The sequence below is a fragment of the Aythya ferina genome (assembly GCF_964211825.1).
Source record: "Aythya ferina genome assembly, chromosome: 2".
Lineage (NCBI taxonomy): Eukaryota > Metazoa > Chordata > Aves > Anseriformes > Anatidae > Aythya > Aythya ferina.
Window position 1 is genome coordinate 150,004,554 of NC_140297.1, and position 26,063 is coordinate 150,030,616.

At 41.8% G+C, this 26,063-nt stretch overlaps 2 protein-coding genes across 5 annotated transcripts in view; one reads left to right on the top strand and one right to left on the bottom strand.

Moving 5' to 3' along the window:
- The window catches only part of WASHC5 (WASH complex subunit 5), a 28,859-nt gene extending 27,298 nt beyond the window's left edge, over positions 1-1,561 (bottom strand). The window contains exons 1-2 of one of the 3 annotated variants that reach the window (XM_084507712.1): positions 1,428-1,561; positions 255-550 (exon numbers count right to left, since the gene is read on the bottom strand). In XM_084507712.1, coding sequence (XP_084363838.1) covers positions 255-440 — 186 coding nt within the window. In that variant the 5' untranslated portion in view covers positions 441-550; positions 1,428-1,561. Of the gene's footprint in view, positions 1-254; positions 551-1,420 lie in introns of all 3 variants that reach the window. The other 2 variants (XM_084507713.1, XM_084507711.1) reach the window with 2 other exon arrangements.
- The window catches only part of NSMCE2 (NSE2 (MMS21) homolog, SMC5-SMC6 complex SUMO ligase), a 128,117-nt gene continuing 103,534 nt past the window's right edge, over positions 1,481-26,063 (top strand). Inside the window, exons 1-3 of one of the 2 annotated variants that reach the window (XM_084507729.1) lie at positions 1,588-1,754; positions 2,135-2,236; positions 4,980-5,124. In XM_084507729.1, coding sequence (XP_084363855.1) covers positions 4,995-5,124 — 130 coding nt within the window. In that variant the 5' untranslated portion in view covers positions 1,588-1,754; positions 2,135-2,236; positions 4,980-4,994. Of the gene's footprint in view, positions 1,755-2,134; positions 2,237-4,979; positions 5,125-26,063 lie in introns of both variants that reach the window. The other variant, XM_084507728.1, reaches the window with a different exon arrangement.

Here is a 26,063-nt window from a genome sequence, read left to right on the forward strand (position 1 = left end):
AGGCTAAGTGTGACCAAAACTATACAAAATACAAGACAGCCCAGAAGTGGAATGTTAGCATGTGAGCATATCCCAATTACTATCTCAGTCAGTAGATTTCTGGTAAGCACTAAGCAAATAGCAAGTCATTGCAGTCAATTCTGAAGCATGCTGGTAATAAAACAGAGCACTCAGGAATGGCTATTTTGTAGCCCTTATGCTCTACCAAGACAACACTTTAAAGTGAAGTTTAACAATAGAAGAAAAGGATTTACCTTAAAATAACTGAAATCAAATATGATATCTCCATACTTTTGTTGATCAGCCTTGTCCTTCAGCCTGAAAACACCAGGAATAAATTCTGAGAGTCTTAAGAGCTCTGCAATGATGGCATTTCCACAGGAGACAATCCGAAGAATTGCCTGACCACAGAGATTATTTTCAGCAAGAAAATCAACCATCGTGGAGCCGGAGGTGAACACGTAGCACAGGTCCTGTAGTCTGTTTCTGAATGTTAGTTTTCAGGTGATTTGAAGAAGAATGTGGAAACAAGCTGCTCCATCAACAGTGCCTGTAAAAACAAAACCACACACATTCAGTGCTTCATGTTTGTATTTTTGATAGTTCAATCCATGCAGATTTTAAGCACATGCTGAAATCTTTCAGTTGAAAGATAAATGCTCTGTTTAAAGCAGCTGGTGAAGTGAAAAAAGTGCATTTTAAATCATCTTTAGTATATACCCAGCCTTTGAATCAGTCACCTGTGCAACCAGGCAAGACAAGCACGGTTTCTTGGACCAGAAAATTTGAAGAGAATGGTTAAAGAATGAAACGATCACAAATATTGAAGCAATTGAGGCCAAGCAGGAGATGGTGGCAAGGAAAACAAAACACGTTAGGTGTCTATAATAGGTTAAAATACAAACAAAGTAACTGTAACGGGATTTAGCAAAACAAGGAAAACTTGTTGCAGCAAAAGGGCTAGCATTTGTGCTGCAGCCGTTTAGTTATTGACATTTTTTCCTTCAAGATATGCGGCACAGCACTATTAAAACTAAGCTTTGATTTTTTAGGAGCCTTTATGTGAGGCTTCGAGCCGACTTCAGTTTTTTAACCAAGACCTTTCCAAGCCCCTTGTGACAGCGGGGGCGCCCCTTCAGCCCCCTGACCCGACCCGGGAGCCTGCCCGTCCCGTCGTGTGGAGCCCAGCGGGGTGTAACAGGATGCAACCCCGATGGAACAGGACTGGGCTTTACATTTCATCTCCCCCACTCCTTGTCGGGCTGTAGGGTGCCTTTTTAGCCCGAATACCCCACCCAAGGCCCCCGAAACGCGCCCCCGGTGCAGCGCAGCCCCCTCAGCCCCGGGCGCTTCCCTATCCCTGTCCCTTCCCCTCAGCCCCGGGCGCTTCCCCCGGCCGCCCTGCCAGGCCCTCCCTCACCCCTCACCGCCTGGACGAGCCCCGGGGAGACCTCCTCGGAGCCAGCCCCATGCCTCAGGGCTGCCGACAGCGAGGCGAGCTCCGGCTTCTCCCCGCAAAAAACCCTCTTCCCCGCCGCGGCGGTGGCAGCACGGCGGGAGGCGGCGGCGGCCGTGCCCAGCCCTCCCATCACATGATGGCGCCGTCATGTGGAGAGGCGCCGGCTGATGAGGCGGTTCCGCCGCCTTCCCGGCCCGCCTCGCCAGCTCCTAGCACCGAGGGAAGGGTCGGTGGCCCTCGGGGACCCCTCTGAGACCCCTCCGGGACCCCTCCGGGCTGTGGCGGCTGGCTCTAGGTGAGCGGCGGGCGCTGCTGAGGGAGCCCCCCCCGCACGCCCCGTGCACCCTGTGAGGGGATGGAGGGGGACCGCTGCCCTCAGGGTGGGACTGGTGTAGGGCGGCCGGGCGGTCTCACATTGGGGTCGGGGGGCGAGATGAGGGGATGGAGGCATGGGGAAAGGAGCTTAATGCTTGGGGGGCTCCTCTCCACAGCGCTGTGGGAGGGGAGTAGCGGCCCCATGGGGCAGGCGGTCACCCAGGAGCCCGGGAGGTGGGCGCCTGTGGGTCCCCGCCTCGCGTGTTGGGAGGGTGAAGGGGGAGGAAGCCAGGTCGCTTGCTCAAATCTCAAAGTTATGTGGTAGAAGATGAAGTGTAATTTGAGGTTTCTGCTCTGCAGCCCTGTTTGGACCATTTGGTCGTTTATCGTGGAAAGAAACCTGCCTCGCTGCTTGCACTTGGTCGCTTTTTCAACTCTAGGTCTTGCTTGTGTCTTCCTGAGGTGAGGTGTGCTGGGGTGGGAGTTGCAAGCGGATGCACCCGCTTAAGACTTTTTCAGGCAAAAAAGGCTCAAAAGCTGTACAGGTTTACAAAACTGTATAGGTTTACAGCAGTAAAACCAGTGAGGATGTGGCTATTCCTCTGCTGGCAGCACGGACAACTGCAAGCTGATGTTGAAGAATTCACTTAGACAATTTGAGAGGGAAATCTTTGGGATCAAAAACAATTTCTATATATATAAAGCTTTTTTTTTTTTATATATATATATATACACACATATATATACGCATATATACATATGTATGTATTTTTGTTTGAGATAACTTACATTATCTTCCAAAACACAAATTGAGATACAGTGGTTTATATACCAATACAGTAGTATGACCTAATATTGTAAACAGTAACTTAAGTTTCTGTTTGGCTTGGTCAGTGCTTCCACAAATATTAAGAGAAAGAGGAAGCTGGTTTAATTTCTCACTATTGTTTTTTACAGATTCCTGTCTTTCAGTGTAAAAGTGTGAAATTCCCAAAAGAACAGCGGGCTTGCTTGATGAGTCAGATTTAGCAGGTTCACGAAGTCCATTAGGTTCTTGATGTTAACTTTGATGCTCTAAATAGGCCCAGAAGGATAAAGCTGATAACATGATTTTGTGTGACTATTTAACGGTGTATGAAATTTGGAGCACAGAGGTTCTTTACAAACAGTCTTGGTAAGATAGCAAACAGCTGCTTAAAAAAACAAAGCTAAAATAATAACACATGCTTTAAGTTGTTCTATTAAATATATCTCAAAGAGCATCTTTTTATTTCATTTTTTTTTAAACTTTCACAGAGTTCTGTCAGGAACTTTTTGTGTGTCTTCTGCTGTCAGTCTGACAGCATCCAGAGGTAACAATTGCTGTCTTTTGACAGGGAGAGCATGAACTGAGCTAACCGGAGCAATTGTTGAAGAGTGCTGCATCTTCTCTGGCAAGATGCTCCTTTAGAAGGGAAGGAGAGGAAGTTAGTTAATATGGAATTCAGAAATCCAAGCTGTGGCAAACGCAGAAAATCACTATGTGGTTAAAAGCTGTTGTAAGCCCATGACCTGAAAACAGTGTCATAAAAGATGGTCTTGAGTAGCCAAACACATTTTTGAAGCAGGAAAAAAACAAAAAGATATGAAAGAAAACATTAGGAGAGGAGAGACTGTGATGGCAGGTACTCAAGTCTCACAATTTGCACGATGTTAATGAGGAACATGGCAATGTTATTCATGTTAGGATGAGCATAAGATGTAGTTCTGGAATCCCAGGGTAAGTAGTAGAGGGAGAGGGGGAGATACAGCCTTAGATATGCAAACCATGGGCAAAGCTTTATCCTTTAATATTTTGCATATTTCTGTTGGATTGTGGCCTGTCAAAGGCTTTTGTTGATATACCAACTCATCCCCTTGTAATTTTGGGTACTATTTAGACAAAATTTCTACTATAAATCAGTTTTGGTTATGGATTCTGTTCTCTCCCTCCTTCAATACGATCAGAGTGTAGTCCCTGAAAATCTCAGTTACTGTTTACATGGACTGATACAGTATTTCTGTCTGTCCAAGACTTACTTTAATAAACAAGTGTGTTTTTAAAGCAGAGCAGAATTTTTCTTATCTCCTGGAACTTAAAGTATAAAACTGTGCGCACTGGATCCTTGTTTCTTATAATACCTTCATGTCGTCCAAGCAAGTTATGGTAAAGCATAAAAAAGGAAGGGTAGAAGCTGAAACTTTTGAGGGGAGATCACCAACTGATATGAACACTGTGGATAGGGATGGCGTAAGCAAACTGACTTGAGGGTTACGTTAATGACAGAGGAGAAGCAGTTAATCCCAGGAAAGTTGTAGGTTGTGGGTTTGTATTGGGGAAGGTGATGGTAAAGAAGCAAACGTGATTCTCATGTGATGCTGTTGTGTGCCAGTGGAACGTTGCTACTAACAACACAGCCTGTGACAACTTTGGGGTCAGCAGGCACCATTTGTAAGGTGGGCATTTATTTAAAAATGATGTTAGATGATTTACTGCTGAATACATTCTTAGAGCATTTGCCCTTTCTTTATTTATATTTTTTCCCCGCTGGATAAACTGTTGAAACGGGCTTGTAGATGGTGGGGCTGAATTTGATGTGAAAGTCGTATTTCTTACCAGCCTGGCTGCTAATGTGTCTAGAAAATGCAGGCAAATCTTAGGGCATGTGGGCTTTTTTCAGAGCTGAAATAGAGCAGTAATTTTCAAACTAGCATTATCACTGAGTTTAAATTTCATTGTGGTTTAGCAATGGAAATGAGCAGGTGAAAATGGCAAGTTGCTTTTTGGGGTTTAGTTTTGCTTAATATTTGCTTTATGTTGAATATGAAGGCAATTGAAAACCTCTGGTGAGTTGCAGTTCCACTGACACTGCAGAGAATCCTAGAATGGCTTGGATTGGAAGGGACCTTAAAGATCGTCTGGTTCCAACCCCCTGCCATGGGCAGGGACACCTCCCACCAGCCCAGGTTGCCCAAAGCCCCATCCAGCCTGGCCTTGAGCACCTCCAGGGATGGGGCATCCACAGTTTTCTCTGGTCAGCCTGTTCCAGTACATCACTCGTGAGCTAAGATTTTATCCCTGCTCTGTAGTGTTTCAGCCATCCTGTGAACACTGCTATTTGCATTTTTATCTTCCAAAGTCTTCAGGTGTAAACTGCATTCAGAATGTTCTATCTGTTATTTCCAGAGTAACGATTTCAAGATGCCAGGGCCTGTAATTTCGTTCAACTCCGTGGACTCCTCTCTCTCATCTCTGAAAAACTGCCAGTCTTACATAAATACTGGAATGGATATCGCCACTAACGTTGCCCTTGACCTCGTGGAAAGTTTCAGTAAGTAATCCCTCTGAGTATCTTCTTCTATTGCATCCTGAATCTCACAGGTGAATCCTAGGTCTACATGTTTTGACTTTATTACAGTCATTATCTATCTTTGTTGTAGGAACTGTAGCTCTGCTGGCTATACGGGGTGTTTTCATCCCACTCACTTCATTCCGTTCAATGGTAAATCCAAGGAAAATGTAAATACCAAGCAAACATTGTCAAAAAAAACCACATTGTTACAAAAAAAAATGTTACAAACATTGTTACAAAAAAAAGCTTTTGTAACAACTCAGACTAACAATGTTCCAGTGTTTATTATCCTATAGCTTTGTAAAAACTTTGGTATTACTGAAGAAGATACAGAAGGCCTTTTAAGGAGAATAAAATGACTTTTCTTTCCATTACTGCTTCTTTGTGTGTGTTTCATTTAATTTTTAGGGCAAGATATATTAAATAATGCTAACGATTTTGAGTACAAAGCTTGAGACGTCTGTTAGGGGATACAATTTTCTAAAATGCTGTCTGTTTCTCTGCTGAAAAACAGACCCTTTAAGGGTGCTTCAGTTTGGACATCTACAAACTGGGATACCATAAATGTCTAATCATTCCTAACAGTCTTGTCATTACTGTTTCACAGCAACAGGTGCAGTGCAAAGATACTTTTCAAAGACAAATATTATATATTACAATTTTACAAATACTACAAATATTCTGTAACTCCTTAGATCTGTGATAATATTTTCACTAGGAACAAAAAATCAAACCTTTAAAGCTTTAATTATGAGCAGAGAGTGAAAGTCCTCTAAAAGAAAAGATTTGTCATTCATTATAAATCTTGCACTGAACTAAGCCAAGGTTTCTGTACCATCAAGATGAATGCTTCTCTGGTTGTCTAGTGTGATAGTTCTCTCTCCTCTGACCTTTTTATCCATATTGCTGTCAGAGACAATTGACGTGCAGTTTCTGGATGGTAGAGGAAATGGAAAGCTTGTCTGAACAGTCAGCTGGGGATTCCCTTTGTGGCATGACGGGTAGAGCCAGTTCTGCTTCCCCGCTGCTTTTGCAGCCACCGTCCCTCCTACTTTTCCATAACAGATGGAAACGCACTGAACGTACTGAATTCCTGTAATCCCAGAATGATCTGCAGAAATTAGTTATTGGCGACACAAGTTAGAAGTTTTGATTAATATCGCCTTTCAGGTGAAACCAAATTAAGCCCCTGTGGCATTCAGGTTTGGAGCCATGACAGGCAACTTAAGCTTCACTGTGCAGGTTTGCAGCTGAAGGTCTGTGCATGATACTCCTAGGAAATCTCATTGTCTTTCTCAATCACCTACTTCTGGCATATTAGTCTTTAATTACAACCCTAAAGTTATTTTGTCCACTTCATTCAGGAACCAAAAGGACCTTATGTAATATATTTTCCTGAGAGGGGAGTACTCTTGATGAGCTTCTTATGGCCATTGTAACAATTAAGTTATATCATGTGACTGGAAACAGCTCCCAGACCATAACATTAATTTTATTTTATCAGGGGTAACATCCTGTAGAATTGTAATTCTGGGATTATGAAGCATGACCTTTTAACATAGTCCACCTTGTTGCGCTATAGAAAAGCTATTACAGACTTACTTTTGTAGTTTAAAAATTGTGTAGTTTAAATCCCTATGGTCTATGTGCTGTGGTGTTAACTCTACTTGTAGTAATTCTCTCCTTCACTCCTACTCTTTTCTTTGCTGATTTATGCACATGTGAAACAAGCAAATGAGTGAAGCTCCCTTACTGTTCTTTTACAAGGTTTGTTTTTAACTCCCTTAGCTGTATATATAAAGGTCATGCATCCTTTTAACTTGAGTTTCAATTTCTTATATTCCATATACAATGCCATCAGGAAGATACAAAGTTTCTGTGGTGTGACATACTTTTGGTAAATAACTGCTGTGGGTTTTTGTTTTTGAGTGTTTTTGAGGTAGCATCATCTGGTCTGCAATGCCTGGTTGTTAAGCTCGAATAACCAACTCATATGTGACAAGTTCTGTTAATATAACATTGTCACCCACCTATTCTTCTTAGCCTGCATATTCTGAGGCAAAGTATTTATTTAATTTTGAGACAGCTTTAGATAATATGCTTCTGCATTCTTGTTCTTGTCCATTTGCAGTTTGTTTTAATTTCCTTCACAAAATCTGGCTTCATCCAGCTTCTGACAGGTTTCATTGCTAGGCTTTGCAGTAGCAAAAGAATTCTATTGTGATTATGTGGTTTGTATTTTATTTTACAAGCACTGTTGCTGTGAAGATACTTGCACGTTACACAACTCTGCTTTTTGGGAGTAGTACTGGGGTAAAATTCTCCTAGGAAGTATGTGAGAGAGGTTGGATTTACATCTGAAGATAAATAATTGAAAAGGCAGGCAGAGTTAGCGCAGTAAGTGATGTCTGTTTCTTTTCTGAATTGCTGCTCTCCAAAAGCCCAATCCCCAAAACATTTACTGGTAGGCATATTTAGTAAATAATACACATAAGTGTTTGCTGGACTGGCTACTGTTAAATGCAGTGTCATGGAGGGATCCCCCATAAATGCACCTTATAGGAAGTTATTTTATTTATTTATTTATTAATTTTCATTTTTTTAAAAATCTCACTAGGTCACTTTTCCCTCTTCCTCTTTTCTTTAGATTATGACGGGGCTTTGCTCGTGTATTGTATTTGAGATGTTTTATAGGCAGCAAACGTTATGGTTTTTTTGTGTTTTTGTTTTTTTTCCCCCTAAGACTTAAGGGTGATTAATGAAAGAACCTGTGTGTGATTTTTTTAACTTCAGAGCTCTAATATAAGAATAATATGAAGAAGGAATATAAGTTAACATATGAATTTTCTTTGACATAAAATGCTTTTATGGTATTTCAGTCTTGAGGATGTTTTCCTGTTAAGTAAGTCACTTATTGCATACTAGCACTGTAGGGCTAGAAAATGCTCTTCGATTTCTGACATACTTAGTGGAAAAGGATGTAGGGAACAGTTCTGAAGAACATAAAAAGAAAACAGTTTGGTGTTTCAGGCCATTTGTGTGCATGTAAGTTACAAAGCAGCCAGGATCGTTCAGGTGGAGTGAAAACCAAAGCTCACTAGGGGGCAGGAGAAGATAGGAAGTAAACAGTACTTCCACTGAAGCTCCCAAAATACTGAAAAGAAACTGGCTGCTTTACCTCTGCTGATCTGGCCCGTGATCCATGAGCTGCCTAAAACCCTCTCCAGTTAAACCGTCTAGAGAACAAAGACCTCTTCTCCCAGTGGTTATGGGAGCTACAAAAATCTCTTGGGATGACTGAATATAAGCTCCTTAGCAGGTGGTGGTAGTGTTACGTGGAATAAAGAGGGAACAAGCCTGCTTGTTAGACCGTGAAGCCCCGAGGGCTGCCGAGAGGAAGAGGTGCCACTTGTGTGCCACAGTTGGCTCGGGATATTCCCTGCTTTATGGTAACCTTGCAACCCACAGTAACCTTTCTTTAGAGGATCTCGGCTGCTTTGCAAACACTGGATAAGCCTCTCTGCGAGGTAAATAATGGTTCCAAGGATTACTTCCTCTGCCAGGACTGAAATGAAAATCTTCTGAGGGAATCAGGGCTGCTATATAGTATCATTGTGACTCCATAATAATGAAAAAATAAGAATAAAGAAAAATAAGATTTCCTTCATCTGACTGAAACAGCAGAGAAAACTGAACTAGAGAAGATAGAAAGGGGTTTTTGAGTTGGACATTGGGGGCGTCAGATTAAAATTGCTTACTCCTGAGTAAATATCGCAATAGATCTTTTGTGGCTTTATGTTGATGTGTGCTTTGAAAAGTTTCAGAACAAAATCCAGCACTGGGTTTTAAGCAGTAATTTCCCACGGAGAATTCCTCCTACTGAAATCAGACTTCCCTTTCTCTCAGCACCGTAGTTCCCTTTAGGAAGCTGCCATCTACCCGCCGACTCACTTCAGTCCTGTTTAAAGGGATTTGATCTGTTTCTGGGGGAAGGTGGCATGGCTGCAAGCTAGTGCACATACCAGTGCTACCATGCATTATGTGCTGCTGTAGTTTTTCAGTTTTAAAAGCTGAAATAAAGCTGCAATAAATATTAGTCTGAGAAAGGTAGAAAATCGAGAGAACCTGTTTCACTTATATAAATTACAATTAAAATGGCTTTGAAGATTTAAGGATTTATAGCCTTTCATCGAATGATACCCCATTTTGCAATGCAGGACAAAATGTAGCAGTTAATCTACTTCTTCACAACCTGGAATGGGTTCATTTTACTACTTTCTGCAAATAATAATAGTAATAAAAATAATGCTTACCCATTTCACAGGAATATTGGAAAGATTTAATATCCAATATTTCCAAGCAGGTTGACAGTTATCTCTACGTATGCATATAGTTGTCCTGACATCTGCTTGCAGTCCATGATAGTAAGTTTAAAATGATTTCTGTCCATTTAATCCTTATTTAATGTTGTGAGGTGTTGTGGGAATCCTAGTGAGAGGTAATGTGTAAGTATGGGTATTTTTACTATGGAATTGACAATAATAACAGATGTCACACAAATAAGTCAAAAGAAAAATATTTTGCAGTAGAATTAAAGCAGTCTGAAATACCTCTGAGGCTTCTAATGATATGAACACCCAGAATCTGTTCCCAGCTTTTTACTACCTCCTCTTTCCTTTGTGCCTCCTGGCATCTCGTTCACTTGCTCAGCTCTGGAGGCAAATCTTCGGTGAGCTCCGATCACAGTGGTCCCCAAGTCTCTTTCCTCTAAGGAGCCTCCTGTTCACCCTGTGCTGTAGGGATGAGAGGGTTGTACTGATGTAAGCTTCACTTACCCAAGTCTTACTTTCATCAACATTTCTGTTACGTAGTCCCCTAGTATATTTAAGTCCATTTTGTTCTAGTCCTCTATAGACTTATGAAAAGAAAATGCGAGTATTAAATATTCAGGTCGGGCTTCACTCATTTGTGAATGTATATGATCGCTACCAAAGTAAGGCAATAGTGTTGTTCAGGGTGTCTGTTAAGCTCTGTTGATTTTAATGTGTCTGAACCTGAAGACCTCTTATTTCTCAAATAACTTTGATATCCATGAGGTTACATTGACAATTAAGATTTGGCTGTTCATAGAGAATTTGCAGATTTTTAACACGGAGCATCTTTGTGGCGCTGTGTTGTGAGCATGTGCTGGCAAATTGACAGAGTGAAATAGGATTTCTGAGGGATTGAGGATCCGAGCTAGAGATGAAAACTGGTTTCACCAAACTGAATGTGAAAGGGAAACAATTAATTTAAAAGTTTATTTTATTTAACAATATAAAATGAAAGATTAGTTTTATGTCCATCCCAGTCATCCTGCTGTTTATCTTTAGGTACTGACATTGTCTGAAGGTCACGCTGTTTTTTTGGTCCATTTTTGTTTTCCAAAATAGCATTGTGGTACACGGACACTTTAAAATGTCACTACAGAAAAGGCCACGTAAGCAGCAAAACAGAGTGTGCAGAGTTGGTTTCAGTGTGTCCTCTCTGCGCTCAAAATACTCTTGGGCGTTCTGTGGCCCAGTGCAGTGAAACACTGAAGGAAAGGATACATTTAAGTTCTGGAGTGAGCGCCAAATTTAAGAGTGATCTGTGTATTTTAAAGGTTAAATGCATTCTCATATCCTTTGGGATACGAGTCCTAATAGATACAGGAATTTGAAGGTGACACTGTTAGAATTGAGTTACAAGTGCGAGTAAAATCATCAAGTTTTACTGTAATTTCTGTCTTTCGAAATTCAGCCTCAGTCTTTTTGAGCTTTTGTAGTGTGACTGAAAAAAGCATTCACTGTCAGTACTTGCTTGGCAATTTCTCTCAGCTGTGACGTTCCTAGTATTGATCTTTAAGTCCCCTGTTAACACCTCTGCACACGGAGGAGCAGCTATTTGCATGGCTTACCTAACTCAGCATCTTGCTGTAGAGTTAGAAGGCACTGATGGATATCCATGCAAAGCACTTGAAGGATAAGTCTTTTTCCTCTTGTTGCGTTGCTATAAACTGCCATATGTATGGACTGATGTGCTGCTGATGCTATGGGTATGCCGTAACAAAGCAGACATCCCTTCCCAGCTCTGCTTGGCAGATTGGGATATGAATTCTGCCAGCTTGCTGAGGATGGCAGTTTCATCTGGCTCCTCGAATGCAGAACTTTCTCAAGAATCTGGGGCTGTGAAGGACACAGCTGTAGATGTTGGAGGAAAGAAGACTAATTCATGGTCACCTCCTGGCCTCCAGCCCAGCACTTTGCTCTTTAAAGGGGTAATTGCTTTTGTCTCTGGTCTGGAGCCAAAGCCATGTGGGACTGGGAAGAATGGCCAAAGCAAATTGGGAAATAATTGGAGGGACTGGAGATTGTGCTAGCTAGAGACAAGATGCTAAGAAATTCTTAGAATAAACCATCTAAAAAGTGTTATAAAGCATTAGCACATGGTGTTTTACTTGATGATTTGAACAGGTTTTCATGTAGACAGCAAGGTGCTTCCCTCATGTCTGGGACTTTCTCCCAGCTGCATGCTGCGTGCCCACGAAAATGCAGAGACCATGGAGTACAGAACAGGTGGGTGGGAAGCAGGCATCCACCTGAGGTCTAATCTGACTTTTTTTTTTTACCTCCTCAAAAACTTGCCCTAAAATCTCACGGTCAGTGTATCTTTGGCTGCTTGCTGTCGGTGTAACATAGCAGGAATCTTCCTGTTGCAATTCCCCTACGTGAGAGCTCCTCGCCCACACCCCATCCGCTTTCTTTCTCCGTGCTCTGAAGGATTTCTCTGCTCACTGCTCCGGACAGGGCAGGCCCGTGGCTCTTCCGGAGTATTAGTGATACAATTTTGTGGCATGTGCCCCAGATTAAGAGCCTTTTACGGCTCTGGCTCTTCCTGCTTGTCTGCTCTTGTTTCCTATTGCATAACCTGCTCCCTCTGCCGGAGCAGCTTCCCTCAGCCCTGGCTGCTCATCCCACTCGTCTGATTCCCCTTGCCCTAGAGCTGTCTCTGCACTTTTCAGTGCTGTGCTGCACCTCACACGAGTGACATCCTTCCCTTTACTGCTTTCTATTCACTAAATTCCTTGGGATCCTCTTGGGTTGTGATGCCTGTTGAATACCAGCCAAGGAGTAGTCGGTGATGTCGGATCTTTTCAACGTGGGTTTAGCTCTGTGAGACTGCCCACAGCACTTGGGTTTCTCTCACTGCTTTATGACAGTGGTGTTACACGGGAATCACTCTGAACATTGCTGACCCTTGTTGGCATAGGGAATATAGACGTGTAGGTCAGCCTGGTATTAAGAAATTGTTGGCAGCCTTTTAATAGACGGTTGATTCACAAGGTTCTACGGAACATCCACTATTTTTACATGCAGTGGCTTGCTGAAGACGTTGTGGCAACCTATAATGAACAAAAAGGCTCGAAGCCCAGAAGTTCGTTCATCACTGAGAGCAGGGATCCTTTCTGTGGAAGTTCCTCTGTCACTGACCTAAAGCTCTCCTGCTTGGAATGGTGCAAACACCAGCGTGAGGATGGAATCCCTCCTTGTGTTTCACTGTATAATGGTTTGTTTCATTTGTTTCCTTTGTCCTTTTTTTTTTTTTTTTTTTTTTTTTCTAGTTTATTTTGCAATGAAATTGCAAATGCAGGCGTCCTGCAGTGCCATAACAGGAATCTTAACCTTGGAGAAGGTCTTGGGTGTGAAGTGACCACAATGTCGTTGTTCTGAGATCCAGAAATGCTCCTGCTGATACCTGTGCTCATAAAATTGTCATTCTCTGTTAGTTTCCATGATGTTAGAGATCACTGCACTTCATAAAAATAATCAAAGCATAAGGTACTTGTCCTGAGAACAGGCTACAGTCTATCAGCTGGAATGACACTTCGCAATCTGCTTGGTAAAGAGGTAGGATGAAGATCTGCTGCATGAGGAAATGAGCAGGACTAAACTTTGACTTGTTATCCTGGCTGTCCTTGGCCAGGGAAGACAAGCTGTGATAAGATTTTTTCTTGCACATCCTACCTTCCTCTGCATTTGAGTTGTGGTTTGGTCAGGCTGCTGCCTACCTGCAGGATTAGTGGCCTTGTAATGGACAAAACTGGGGGCTGTGCTGCAGGGACTGTGCATGAGGAACCAGATCTTGTTTTCTCCCTATGTGCCCATAGATCTGGGAAGGAAATAACACACAATTTTACGTACTGTGAAGGGATAGTGTTAGAACTGAGCAATCCGTTACCTTTTTATGGACATGAGGGAACAATTTTACCTGGATTTGAAATGCCCAAGAGTGTGTCTCTCAGAATTTACTTTTCTTTAGGTTGGAGTAAATTCCAAGGAAGGGTTGTGGGATTTTTATTTTTTCTTGGTTAAGTGTAGACTGTCAAAGTCTGTCCTGGAGATTAATGGCTTTTCATGGACACTTGGTATACAAAAAAGTTTCCTAGGTATTGAGAGAAGGTATGGTAGAAAATGAAGCAAGACCAGTGATCCATTAAGTTCAGTAACCCTTCACCATGAGCCTCTACCAGGTGGTTTGCTGGAAGCTGCAAGAATTCCCCCACTGTACAAAGCTGTTCACAGGGGGAGTTTCGTTCTGATCCCAGGCATTTATCTTCCAGAAGCTGTTTGTTAACTGCTCTGCTTTGTTGCTGCACCAATGTCAGCGGTACTAATTGGTGCTAAGCACAACATCGGTGTGGGCACCAGAATTACTTTGTTTCTCTCGGGAAGGCTCTTTTCCTCTTGTTTAAAGTAAACTTGTATTTCCAAGGTATTTGAGATAAAATGCTTTGTATTCCCTTTCTCAAGAACACGGTGTTGTATTTCTTTCCTTCAAATCCTTCTCTGAAGCTTCATTCTTTCAGGATTTATTTTTTTTGTTTGTTTGTTTTTGTTTTTATAGTAACTTATGCTTGTGTCCTGTATTACATTGTGCTTCTTGGATTGTTTTTCAGGTATGTAACCTTTCAATTAACAGTAAGGAAGATATGTATATTTTCTTAAAGTAGGTAGGTGAATGGTATCGCCAATTAATATATTTCTTCAAGTAATTTCATTGTTTTGAAGCAGAAAGGATGCTTTGGTGTTTGTGAAATGCTTTTCCAAAGACAAAAAATTCCATTTTGGATGTTATACTCTTCAATCAATACCACAATTTTGAGAAGAGAGGGTTGGATTTTTTTTTTTTCTGACTTACACTTGTGCCTCAATGATTACAGTGGAAGAACTTCTTACGGCATTTATAGCCAGCACTGGCGAGCCCATTGCTGGAATACAGCTTGGTTTTGAAGGTTGTTCTTCAAAGAAGCTGTCTGAAAAATGCCAATTTGGAAACATGCCTCGTTTCAAAATCTGGAAACCGTGACTTGTAATGAAAGATTTGAGCTCCTTTGTATTTATCCAAAAACCACCCTGCCCGTAGTCTGTAATCTTCTCTAGTGGGAAGAAGCAAATAGGTGGGCTTGTTGCTATTTCCTAGCTGGAGTTCTGACTGCAAAAAGGACACGGTGCGGTGAGGGGAAAGCAGCTATGTTAGGCAACATGCTCTTTGTCCCGTTGCCTCTCTTTTCATTTTGGGTACTCAGCTGAATGCATCCAAGTGTCTTTGTTCCTCAGCTTTTGCAGTCCTTGAAGGAAAAGGAAACCCATTAGGTGGCAGCAGAGGCTTGCCTGCAGCTCGTGGAGTTCCTCATTCACCTGCTGTGATCAGCTGCGGCACTGCAGCAACTCATTCCTCGAATGGATTTCTGTAGCATTGTGCTCTTATATTTAGTAACACGAAAATATAGGTGGAGGGTTAAGGTTAACAGTGGGGAAAGAGAGTTAGCATTATCAGATCATAGGTTTTTAAAGCTGTTTGGGACCAACGTGATCTCCCAGTTTGACTTCCTCTGTAATACAGATCATTGCATTTCATCCAAGTATTCTTGCACGGAGCTGGTATGCTGTGGCTGAACTAGAGAGCATCACTCAGAGTGAAATCCAATCTTGATTTAAAGCTAGCTTGCTGAGTAACTGTCCTCAGTGTGTTCTCAGGGAAGCGTATTGCACCCGAACGGGAGGTCATACTCTGGACAGCCTCGGTTTTATCAGAGCTCTTGTGAGCTCTGAGATGAAACCTGCACAATTTTTAGTGCTCAGGTTTCAGTAGGTGGTTTTCGAGTACATACATGCATACATTTGTGTGTACTTGAAATGTATGTATATTTATACTTTTCTTTTTTTCTTATGAATTCCCTAACAAAGTGGGTAATTTTATTCCCCAAAGGTCATCAGGAGTTAGGAAGGCTTGCAGTCACCTGCTGGGTTACCTCATGTACCCATCCGTAGTCACTATAAATTTCTGTGTCCTAGACCTCATAAATCGGCAGCAGTTTGCAAAATAGATCATAAGTGGGATTTAAATGCTGTATAGACCTTTCTGCAGACCCTCTGCACGCCAGTGGAGTTAACCTTGAGAGAACGAGCACGCTTACAGCTGTAAGTTATAGGCTTGAAATTGCTGGGTGAGGTTCTTTGGCCTCTACTATGCATGAGATCAGAATAGATGATCCTAATGGTCTGTTCCAGCTTCAAAATACTATGAAGTACTGCAGAGGTCTTGTGTGGGCTCTTTAGCACGAAGATAAATCAACCTCTTTGAACAAAAGCCAGAGAGGAATATTTTATCTGAATAATTTACTGTATGAAAATATTCTCTGTAGTATATTAATCTGTCATTTTCTTATCGTCGTATTTCTGCCACAGAAATATGGCAATAAGAAAATACAGCTAGCTCCTGTTTAAATGTAGAGGCTTACAGTATATATAGAAAATAGTGTGGGCTTTGAAGAACCCACTCTGAAGCTTTAATTTTTATCAATTTGAGTAGATCAGTGTTTAGCTTTCGGTGATCTAATTGTCTGCCTAAGTAACTGGGGAGGGAGGAGGAACCCACAAAAGTTTTCTTAAAAAAAATAAAATCTGGGGTTGGCAGAATTCATCAAGATTAAGAAAATAAAGTAATTGTATTTCTTTTCTTGCCTTTTTTTTTTTTCCATCAGCAAAAGATTTATCTAAGTTAAAAGTAAGCATTGTGCAGATGTGTTTGGTCAAAGCACTAACGAAACAGTTCCATGGACATCATTCTGAAACCTTCATCCGGATCCCCTCCCAAGAGGCAGTGGGCACTCACCCTGTTTTTTCTTTTTTTAACTTCTATTTTCCCTTCATTTCCATCCTCATCTGTGCTCATCTCTTCAAGAATTCAAGAACTTGTAGCTGTTTGTTTTTTTTAACCTTGCTTTTTGTTACTCACAAATACCTTCTCTATCAGTGCAGGTAGAATTAATTATGAGCTTTTTAATACTTTCAGATAAAAAACGGTTTGAAAAAGGCAACTTAAAAATGCACTCTGACTGAAATCCAGGCTTTATGACATATTTCTGTTTACACCAGTGTTATGTGGCATACTGACACTCTAGTGAAGAATGAAGGCTGTAATATGTACTGATTAAATTCCAAGAATTTAAATGGGAATGTTTGCTTCATCAGTCAGAGTCTCACACAAGACGTGCATTTTTCTTATGACTGCTGAGAGTGAGACCTATGAAAAATTCCTGCCTTTGGAGAGCAGGCAGAAGTTGTTTGTTTGAACCGTAGGTTTAGATTATTTTTCCTTACACATTTCAGAGATTTTTTGTTTCCCTTTTCTTCTTTCCTATTTTGTCTCAGTAGGAACAAGGAGGACATAATGGGATTATATGAAGAGTGCAAACCAACTGAGATGGTCCCAGTCTGATTTTGCTGAGGCCTTGAGGCAAGGAACAGCTGTGCTCTCAGACTGGGGTTGTTGCTGTGTGGCCTTGGGGAAGTCATTCAAGCTTTGTTGGCATCATTTTCCCTTCTTTAAAAAGAGATGTCAGGAGTGTTTAGAGAAGATGTATTAACATTTGAATATCACATACCCCTGCGTAGGTATTTGCCTCCGTTGTTGCTTGTGTCTTCTGTGCTTGTGGAAATTATGTTGTGAGGGTCTGGAAAGAATTTCAGCTCAGTGGCGGTAGGTGGTTGGAAAAGGTAAGAGAGAGGTAGCCAGCAGAAATCATGTGTGCAGGGGAAAAACAGGCAGTGGAAACCAATAGCCTAGTTAAGATGTCAACTTCTCCTTTTGTGGATTAACGAGACGTACCACGGCTCCAGTAAGTCATCTCCAATATTGCATCTCTGAAATATGCATAGCACACTGAGTGAAGATTTGCACTTAGATGAATTTTTTGAGTGGACCTTTTGGCTATGTCTGTAGGAGGATAGATTGACATTTTAATAACGGGTCAATAAATAATACAATGTGAAACTGCTGAAAACTGCTTATCGAAAGAAAATTTATCAGTGAAACCCACGGTCCAGCAAAAAGTCAGCCAAAGTGAAAGACAATCCGCTTTATCTCTGAATACTTAGTTCAACTCTCGTTGACAGAGAACCACATATTTTCTTTCTTCATTAGCTTTGTTTCAGTTTCCAGGCACTGGATTGTATGTCGTTCTCTGCTAATCAGAGCCCAACACGTTGAGAAATCTTCAGGATGGTGGTGGTAGGTCACGAGCAAGTCACCTTTAACATCTCTTGCTCAAACTAGCCAAGTTAAGCAGCTTTAGCAAGTCTTGATGTAAGACGTGCTTTCCAGCCTTTGAGTAATTTGTGTTGCTCTTTCTTTGAAATACTGAAGGAGCTTACTGAAGAATGCGATTAGCAGGATTTAGTCTCCTGCTCGTTGATCTAGAAAGAGTCCTTTCCCAAATTATACAGTATGTGCCATATAAAGATAAGGACATAACTGCAAAGTTGTCAGCATACAATCAGCCCCCATTTTTATTTAAAAAAAACGACAAGACAAAACACAAACCTGCTTTAGATATTGAACAGGGGTCTGGCATTTATTGTGAATATCATAAAGCACAAATTTCTGTGTAGGGAATACAGGTAATCCATCATTGCTTGTGCTGTTGTCCCAGCCACGCTTTTAGGCATCGTTTTTTAGGCATCATTTATATTGTTAGTTCCCAAACTGTGAACTACAAAGCAGTTACTATTAATGAGTGGTGAGCTTATGTCTTATTTTTGTTTTCAGGTTTCCGTGTGTGTGTTAATGTACTTTTATGCCAATAAAACCGCTAAGAAAAGAGCTGTGAGCTGTTATATAGGAAGATGTGAGAAGGTAGGAGGTGACCCCAAGGACAGTGATCACCAGGAAGGTATCACTTGCTAAGAGAGAAAGAATCAAAAGCAGGCTAGTAAAAAAAGAGCAGAGACGGGGGAACTGGTTGCAGAGGAAGAGAAGGGGAGAGGAGGAAGTGGTAAAGGAAAGTATAATGAAGGAGAAAAGAGGTAAGAAATAAGAAAGCCACAGCAAGAGGATTAACCAGGACAGTACATTGATTGTGCTCTGGATGACGAAAGATACTCAGATGCTTTCCTAACGATGTTTTCCATGGAAGCAACTTCGGTAGTTTCTACAAAGCTGTTACACTTTCACAAAATGGGGAGAGGAGTCTGGCATGTAAGTTGAACGAGAGCTGGTTCACATGGCTGCAAATGAATCACAGATCACGGAAGTGTTGGGGTTGGAAGGGACCTCAGTACCTCTTCTGGTCCAACCCCTGCTTGAGCAGGGACACCCTGACCAGGTGTCGCTTTTGGATGAGAGGGCATACGTGGTCTTTTGGATTAGTCACGCACTGGGCTTGTTCAGGATATAGCAATGTGTGAAGCTCCTTGCTTTTTTGACATTATCAAAAAAAAAAAAATGCTGTAGCGTTCTGAAATAGGCATATGCTGTAGCGCTCAATAGAAGGTGACAATCTCAAACTGCTCCATAAATTACATATAATGAACTTCCATATGAGAAAAGGCTTAACAAAAGGAGCCAGCTGGCTGAAGGAGAAGGTGGCAGATGAAAAGAACACAATTCAAAGAAGTGTTCACACATTAAGGAAGTATTTTAACAGGCTTTCCCCAGACTGTAAGTGGGAATGGAATTATACATTGCATGTAAATGTCAAGTGACAATAATATCTTGTGAGTTAAATCAACCTTGCAAACTCTTTCCTATTTTTCTTAAGCAGATGAATAAAGTTTAACTTGTGATTTCCTTACTAATCATCTTAGTAAGCAGTGGGTGAGTAGACTTTTTCTGTATGGGTAGATTAATGTGACATTTTCACAATACTATTTTTTTTAAAGTTTATTACTTGTGGGTGTGGATCTAATTCACAGCTGCTTTTTGAGTGAATTAGGTATGCCATCACTTATTGAAATTCTGTATTTTTTTCAGTATTTTTAGATCCATCTTTTATCCATACTTAGTTGGAGGTGTGTAGTTTGTCCCGATGTCTCAAGGTAGTCTCTTAATTAAAAATGAAGACTTCTTTTCCACTGAAGGTACCTACTTCAGTGCACAGATTTGGCTCAGTCACTTTTACTGAAAGCCACGTTAAAATTAGACAAAATTAAAAAGTTTACTAATATAAGGGGGGGGGGATTCTCTGAGCTAGTACATTTCAGCTACACAAATCTCGAGCACAGTGATATGGTTCTGGATTTAATTTACTTTATTAACACAATGTCTCATAGCTATGTGATACTTTTCCAGTTCAGTTTGAGCACTGAACAGAGGGAGCCTTCCTGTATCTGATTACAGAACATTTCCACACCCGGTCTCAATTTATATTCTTTTTTTTTTTTTTCAAAACCACCCCTTTAAATGACACAAGGCCCCACAAAGTTCTTTCTTTTCTACCGTGGACAAAGATAACAGGGTTATCTAAAGAAATGCTGAGAGATCCTCTTCTGTAATGTACTTCAAGCTATGAAACAAATTCCTGTTTCCTCTCAAAATCATAAATACTTGTGCGTGTGTGAGAGACCTGGACAATATGGAATCGCACTGTTCTTTTTTTTGCACAGAGATGTGCATTTTCTGTATGATAACAAAACGGCAACTTCTAATAGTAGGAGAAATTCTAGTCTGAAGTTTGTGGAAAATGAAATTCCAGCCATGGAAAGATTTAGCTTTGTCACTTACCAGTATGCAAGCAACAGAATGAACGCCACATACCAGCGATTCATGCCAAAAAGGGGGAGATCTGCCAATTCACAGAAGAGATTTTATGCGAAAGAAGCCTGCTAGAGGCAGGATGAATTGCTGGTTTTCATTACGCCTGGAGTTTGTGACCAGACTTTGCCTTTGCCTCGTCTGTGTAAGAGGATTAGGTTGTGGGTGTGCTTTTTTTGTGTGTGTGTTTTTGTGTTTTTCTTTTCCAAGTCGTATTGAGGAATTATGGGCTCTGGAAGTCCTGTCTGTGATACTGCTGCATGGTTAGCACTTCGAGAGCACCGTATCAATCTGTGATTCGTGCTGAATTAGGTGTTTAGTGTGGGAGACATCACTTGACCTTCATTTACGTGAGGCTCTGGTTATCTGGGCTGCTATAGTCCAACCTTGTTTGCATCCTGTTATCAACAGAAACTAGAACATACCCAAGGCATGTGGAAGTATCTACATTTCCAAGAAAGAATTAACTTTGGAGAGGATACTAATTTATATTTTTCCAACCTTTACAAGACAGAGCCATTTCTGATATGCTAACAGATCGATATTTATGATATTAAAAACAAACCTTTGTATTGTTAGCTATCTATTCCAAAACCAATTTCTCTCTAATTTATTCCAGTGCACATGTGGACCAGTGTCAGCACTGCTGTGAGATCCATCACCGCTCTGTCCGTAGTGGTACAGAACTTCAGCTTGCCTGCCAGCCAAATTCATGTACAAATTTGAGCATAAAACTGGATAGTTGTTCTGTACTGAGCTGCTTGCTGCTGCAGCTGGAGTACATGTAGTCCTCTGGCTAGTTAGCTGAGGACCAGTCCTGCTCTGTCTGGGGCCACTGCTTCTCTTCTCTGGCTTCTGAAGTCAGCAGAGACAGGGGTTGTCGAGGCAGAAATAGGAAACCTTAGAATGGGAGACTGTGTGGGTTCAGAGGGGAAAAACAAAAAAAGTTATGTTTTCAAGTCTCTAATCAAAATATTTGACATTTAAAAAGCAGACTTATTTTGGCGTTTCTCCTCCCCCAGCTGTTTCACTTTAGGTCAATAATGTTAAAATTTCAGTGCTGGAACAGCGTTTGTTGGTGTCTGCCTGCTGCTGCTGCTGTTGGCTGGGGAAGACGAGCTTGGGCTCTGCGTTCCTTTTGCTTGGTAAAAGAACTATGGCCATTAAACCGAGTTGGAATAGGTCAGTGCTGGATTGCCTTGAAGTGAGGGCTTTCCTTTGTCTTACTTTCCCATTTGATATGTGTTCAACTGCTTTAACTTGCACCAGTGCAGTCTGCTGACTGGAGCTTTGCTTGCACGAGAAGGAGCAGCTCCGAGCCTCAGTGGTGCCACGTGGAGCATGTCTAGTCGGCGCAATTAGATTTTGAAGCTGATACATCAGCAGCAGACTCGGATATTATGGTAGCTGGAGCCCAGAACCAAGATTGTTGCATTTACTGAAACATTAGATCTGATTTAATGTGCTCTGATGAGGCCTTGTTGGCGTGCTCGCAGAGCTAGGCTGCCTCCAGTGCTCTACAGAGACACGATGCGTCTGAGAATTTTGAAGGACTTGGGTGAAAAAGGTTAATTTTCCTATCTTTGCTGTTTTTTTTTCCTCCTGTTTCCTCAAAAGTCAGTTTAAGACGGAGGAAATTCTCAGTAACTGCTGCATTTTGTTTGGTGAGGATGCAGTTTGAAGGAGATTCTCTCAGATGAGAGCTGTAACAGATTCATTAGTGGAAGCAAAGTTTATTTTGTAAAGATCCTAACAGTGTTGTTTACTGGTAGATAATAAGAAATATGCCTTATACTAAAGACAGACTTGCACTTCACCCAAAAGTATTTATTTTCCACGTGTTGATGAAATTTAAAGCAAGAAAAGAATCAGTTTTTGACAACAGGAAGCATTAACTGGTAAAGAAAGAAGGAGGGGATTATCTCTGTGGAACTTGTGGTGTGCAAGCAGAAATCTTGTGTTCATACAGAAGAAATTGTGCTTCCTAAAAAACAAAAACCCAGCCTGTTGGAAATGAGCAACGTGATTTTGCTGGTATTCCTTTACGAGGGAGGTGATAGGTACAGGAGCTTATGAACGTTTTATGGGAATTGGAAACTCTCATTAAAAGTCCTGGAATAAAAGACTTTAAGTAGCACTTTTAGCAAGGGCTCTGAGGGATCAAAGAAAAGCAATTACAGCACCGTAAGGAGGATTTCTCTGTTCCTGGTGAGGCAAGTATTTCATGCAGAGAAATTTTAGCCCCCTAAAATTCTGATCTTGCCAATGTCGGACCTCCAGAGGAGGACGAGGGCAGGAGGAGGACAGCATTGCTCTGTGTTTAAGCCTTGCCAGGCTTCCCATCTCCAGGCAGGCTGGGTCAGCAGCAGCTCGGGGCCCTGAACCATGCTCTGTTGGGTGGTGCAGACATGCCCACGCCTCCACAGGCAAGGAGCTTGTTAGTCATAGGAAAATCCTTTCCCATTAAAATTATGAGTGAACGTTGTTTTCAGCCTCAGTTGCGACGTATGTTGAAATCGACTGAGAAGAGAGGGTTGTATATATATATATATATATATATAGCTAGGAAAATAGGGGGATTTTAGAAATTACTGATTTCATGAGAGATTGAACTGAGATTCTGGTGTGGAGATAACGTATACCTTGTGCTTGCTTAGAAAACACAGGTGTGGTGCTTTCACCTTGTTCTTGGTGAATAATTTGGCTTTGGATGTTATCCCCCCCCCCCCCAGCAATTCCACCCGGCTACAGTTTGCCACCCCCTCGAGTGGGCTGGTACATCTGGTAACATACCTGCGCTTCAAATCCAGTTACTGGGACCATTGTTTGGGGGTTTCTTGTTGCTTTGGGGGGGACAATGCTATTTTTAGCTTGGATTGTTTCATCGATCCCATTTATAGTGTAATGGGGTGAAAAGTCATATGGTCCCAGCAGGGGAGGACGGTGGAGGAGCAGCAAGGATGGGCACTGTGACCTGTGGGACTGCCTCTGTTGCCAAGGGTACATGAACCTTGGTATTTAATTGCTACTTGTCTGTCAAATTAATTTCTGTTTCTGTTCTTCTTGGGTCTGTGGATATGGATGGTTTTGAGGAATGATGATGTACTCCTTATTTGAGCAGAGCACAGTATTCCCGAATGGACATCACCGTAATACCAGAAAACTAAGACAGGATTGTAGAAGCAAGTCAAGCTCTCCCCTCTCACAAACTCTTGCATCTTGTAAATGCTTTATGCTCCTTTCAGTGCTCCTGCCTACTAGTTAGACTTTGTTAACTTTAAATTTCTGTCTTTCTGCAGAACCAAATAGGCGTTAGTTGGTTAAATATAGATTAATGTCACCGTGTCCTTGTAATTTACTAAGGAGAGAATCACTGATTCATAGAATATTTCTAGTTGGAAGAGTCCCACAAGGATCATCGAGTCCAGCTCCTGGCTCCACACAGGACCACCCAAAAATCAGACCCTGTGTCTGAGAGCATTGTCCAAACACTTCTTGAACTCCAGCAGCTCGGTGCTGTGACCACTGCCCTGGGGAGCCTGTCCCAGTGCCCGACCAGTCTTTGTGTTGAATAACATTTTATTTAGGATTTTATACAGCAAAACCTCTCAGCACACATTGGAGTGTTTACAAAATCCAGCTCTCTGTGAGAACCCTGTTCGTTTCACTAGGTATCACCCCAGTGTCACCAAGTGTTTGGAGATGCTGCCCTTCCTTGCCACGCAGCCTGCTTGGAGACCGTGGCAGAAATATCTGGTGAGCTCTCAAATCTGAACTGGGATCGTTCTGACTTTTAGCCTTCCCCTGATCGTCTTTAAGAAAAACAAGCATTGTAAGGAAGGATCTTTCAAAAGCGCTGCTGGCCTACTTCTGCTGGCAGTGGAGTTTAAGGGAGTTTCATGTTGAGCAAAAGTTTCGTGATTACTTTGTTATAGAATAATATAGCAAGTTGTTTTCAAAAGCGCTTAGTAATACCGGGTACCTCCGCTGCTCCGTGCCCACTCTGAGATGACTCCTGTTTTCAGAACGTGTGCGACACCCACTCGCCGAAAATGCCGTCCCCTTGAATCGTTTCAGACTGGGCATTCGGAAAGCAGGCACCCTGCATCGTCCATTTGTCTTGAAGTTCGGACTCCGTCTACAATATAAAGCACTCGGGTTTCATTTCTATGGGATTGGCAAGAGCCTCCTGAGTCACTGAATCTTGTCTTCCCGTTTCAGACAGTCATAGCCTACAGGGAAATGGCTTGTAACATAGGAGGAGTTTTCTTGTCAGGAGCAGTTTGTAATCTAACAGCCACTCTTGGCTCATCTGACTTTAAAAAAAAATAAAATATAAGCATTGAGAACTGGATAATTGAAGAGTTTATTTTATTTTTTTTCTTTCAGTTGCTGTATAAAATAAATGTTTCAATGCAGACTGCGAACCACTGCCCTTTCCTCTGCAAAATAAAACCTCAGAAGACCTGACTCAGGTGGTGAAGCAAAATGTTTGACCTGAATCCAAGTATTGTAATGTGATCTGGATTTATTTTTTTTTTAAAAACAAAAGCCAAAGAGAAATTAAGGTGAAGTTTTAGGAACCATTCACAGGCGATAGTTTTGGTGGAGCCATGGGCATGATCAGCTAACAGATTTCTGCTGTGCTGCTTTGTCCCTGGCAGGTTCCAGCAGTCCTTTCTCCCACACTCATCTCTTTTCTTTCCCCTTTCTCTTTGCTAGAATATTGGAAACTCAGATTCAACTTCCCCCTTTCCTTGAGAGGACTTGCACTGCTATTTGTAGATGTGAACTCGCTTTCATCCACCTTCTAGAGGGGTGGTTTAGAGACAAGGTTGTTGGTTATCGAGGAGTAGTGCAGAATGGATGAGGGTGGAAGGCACCTCTGGAGGTCGTCTTCTCCAAACCCCTGCTCAAGAAGGGCCACCTACAGCTGGTTTCTCTTTCTGTCACTGATGCCATTTCACTTTGTAAGCCATACCTCATTTTCCCTAGAGTCCTGGTATCTAGGTGAAGGTGCAGGTCTGTAAAATCACTGTCACACACTCAGCCTGTAACTCTGTACAAAAGCTTTCTGCGTGAGTGGAATGACTTCATTAGGAAACAGCGAAGGAAATCCAGCTCGAAACACGCTGCAACCCTGCTAAGGCATTTCCTGAGAAGTTGGAGGCGTCTTTAGGACTGGCTTCAGCTGTAAGTAGCTTCTGATCATTGTATGGAAGGAAGTTTTGCAATTACTGCCCTGAGTTCCCTTTACTCCACCAATTGTCATTCCTCATATGGTTGTTGGCACTCTGATCAGCAATAATTGTTCTTCTCTTGCTAATTGCAGTGGTTAGTTCCATATCCAGAGGGCTTCCCTGCCATTTTGGGGCATTCCAGTTTCAACCATTTCTCTGCCTTTCACATGAAGACACCTGCATTCAGGAGATTCAATTCCAGGACACAAAACAGCTTTTTGCTGTTCCTTTGTATTACTTCCAATTTCTTTCTGTTCACAACTTTCTGTACTAGGCTGCTCTTTTTGCAGCCTAATAAATAAATGTGTTACAGATCAGGGGGATGAGGCTAAGAAAGAAATCTTCAGTGAGAGTTTTCTGAGGAGCTGTCCATATATCTGGAGGAGGAAAAGTGAAGGATTATCCTGAGTGCTGGAGAAGCGATCAGCCTCCTGTTTAAGTTCCTGATGGTCTGTATGGGCTGAGTACCATGACGAGTTTCAAGTACATCTGGACAGAGAAGGGAACTAACACTGTGTGGTCTCATCTGTAGGTCTGCCATCTCCACTGAGCATCTAGACAGTA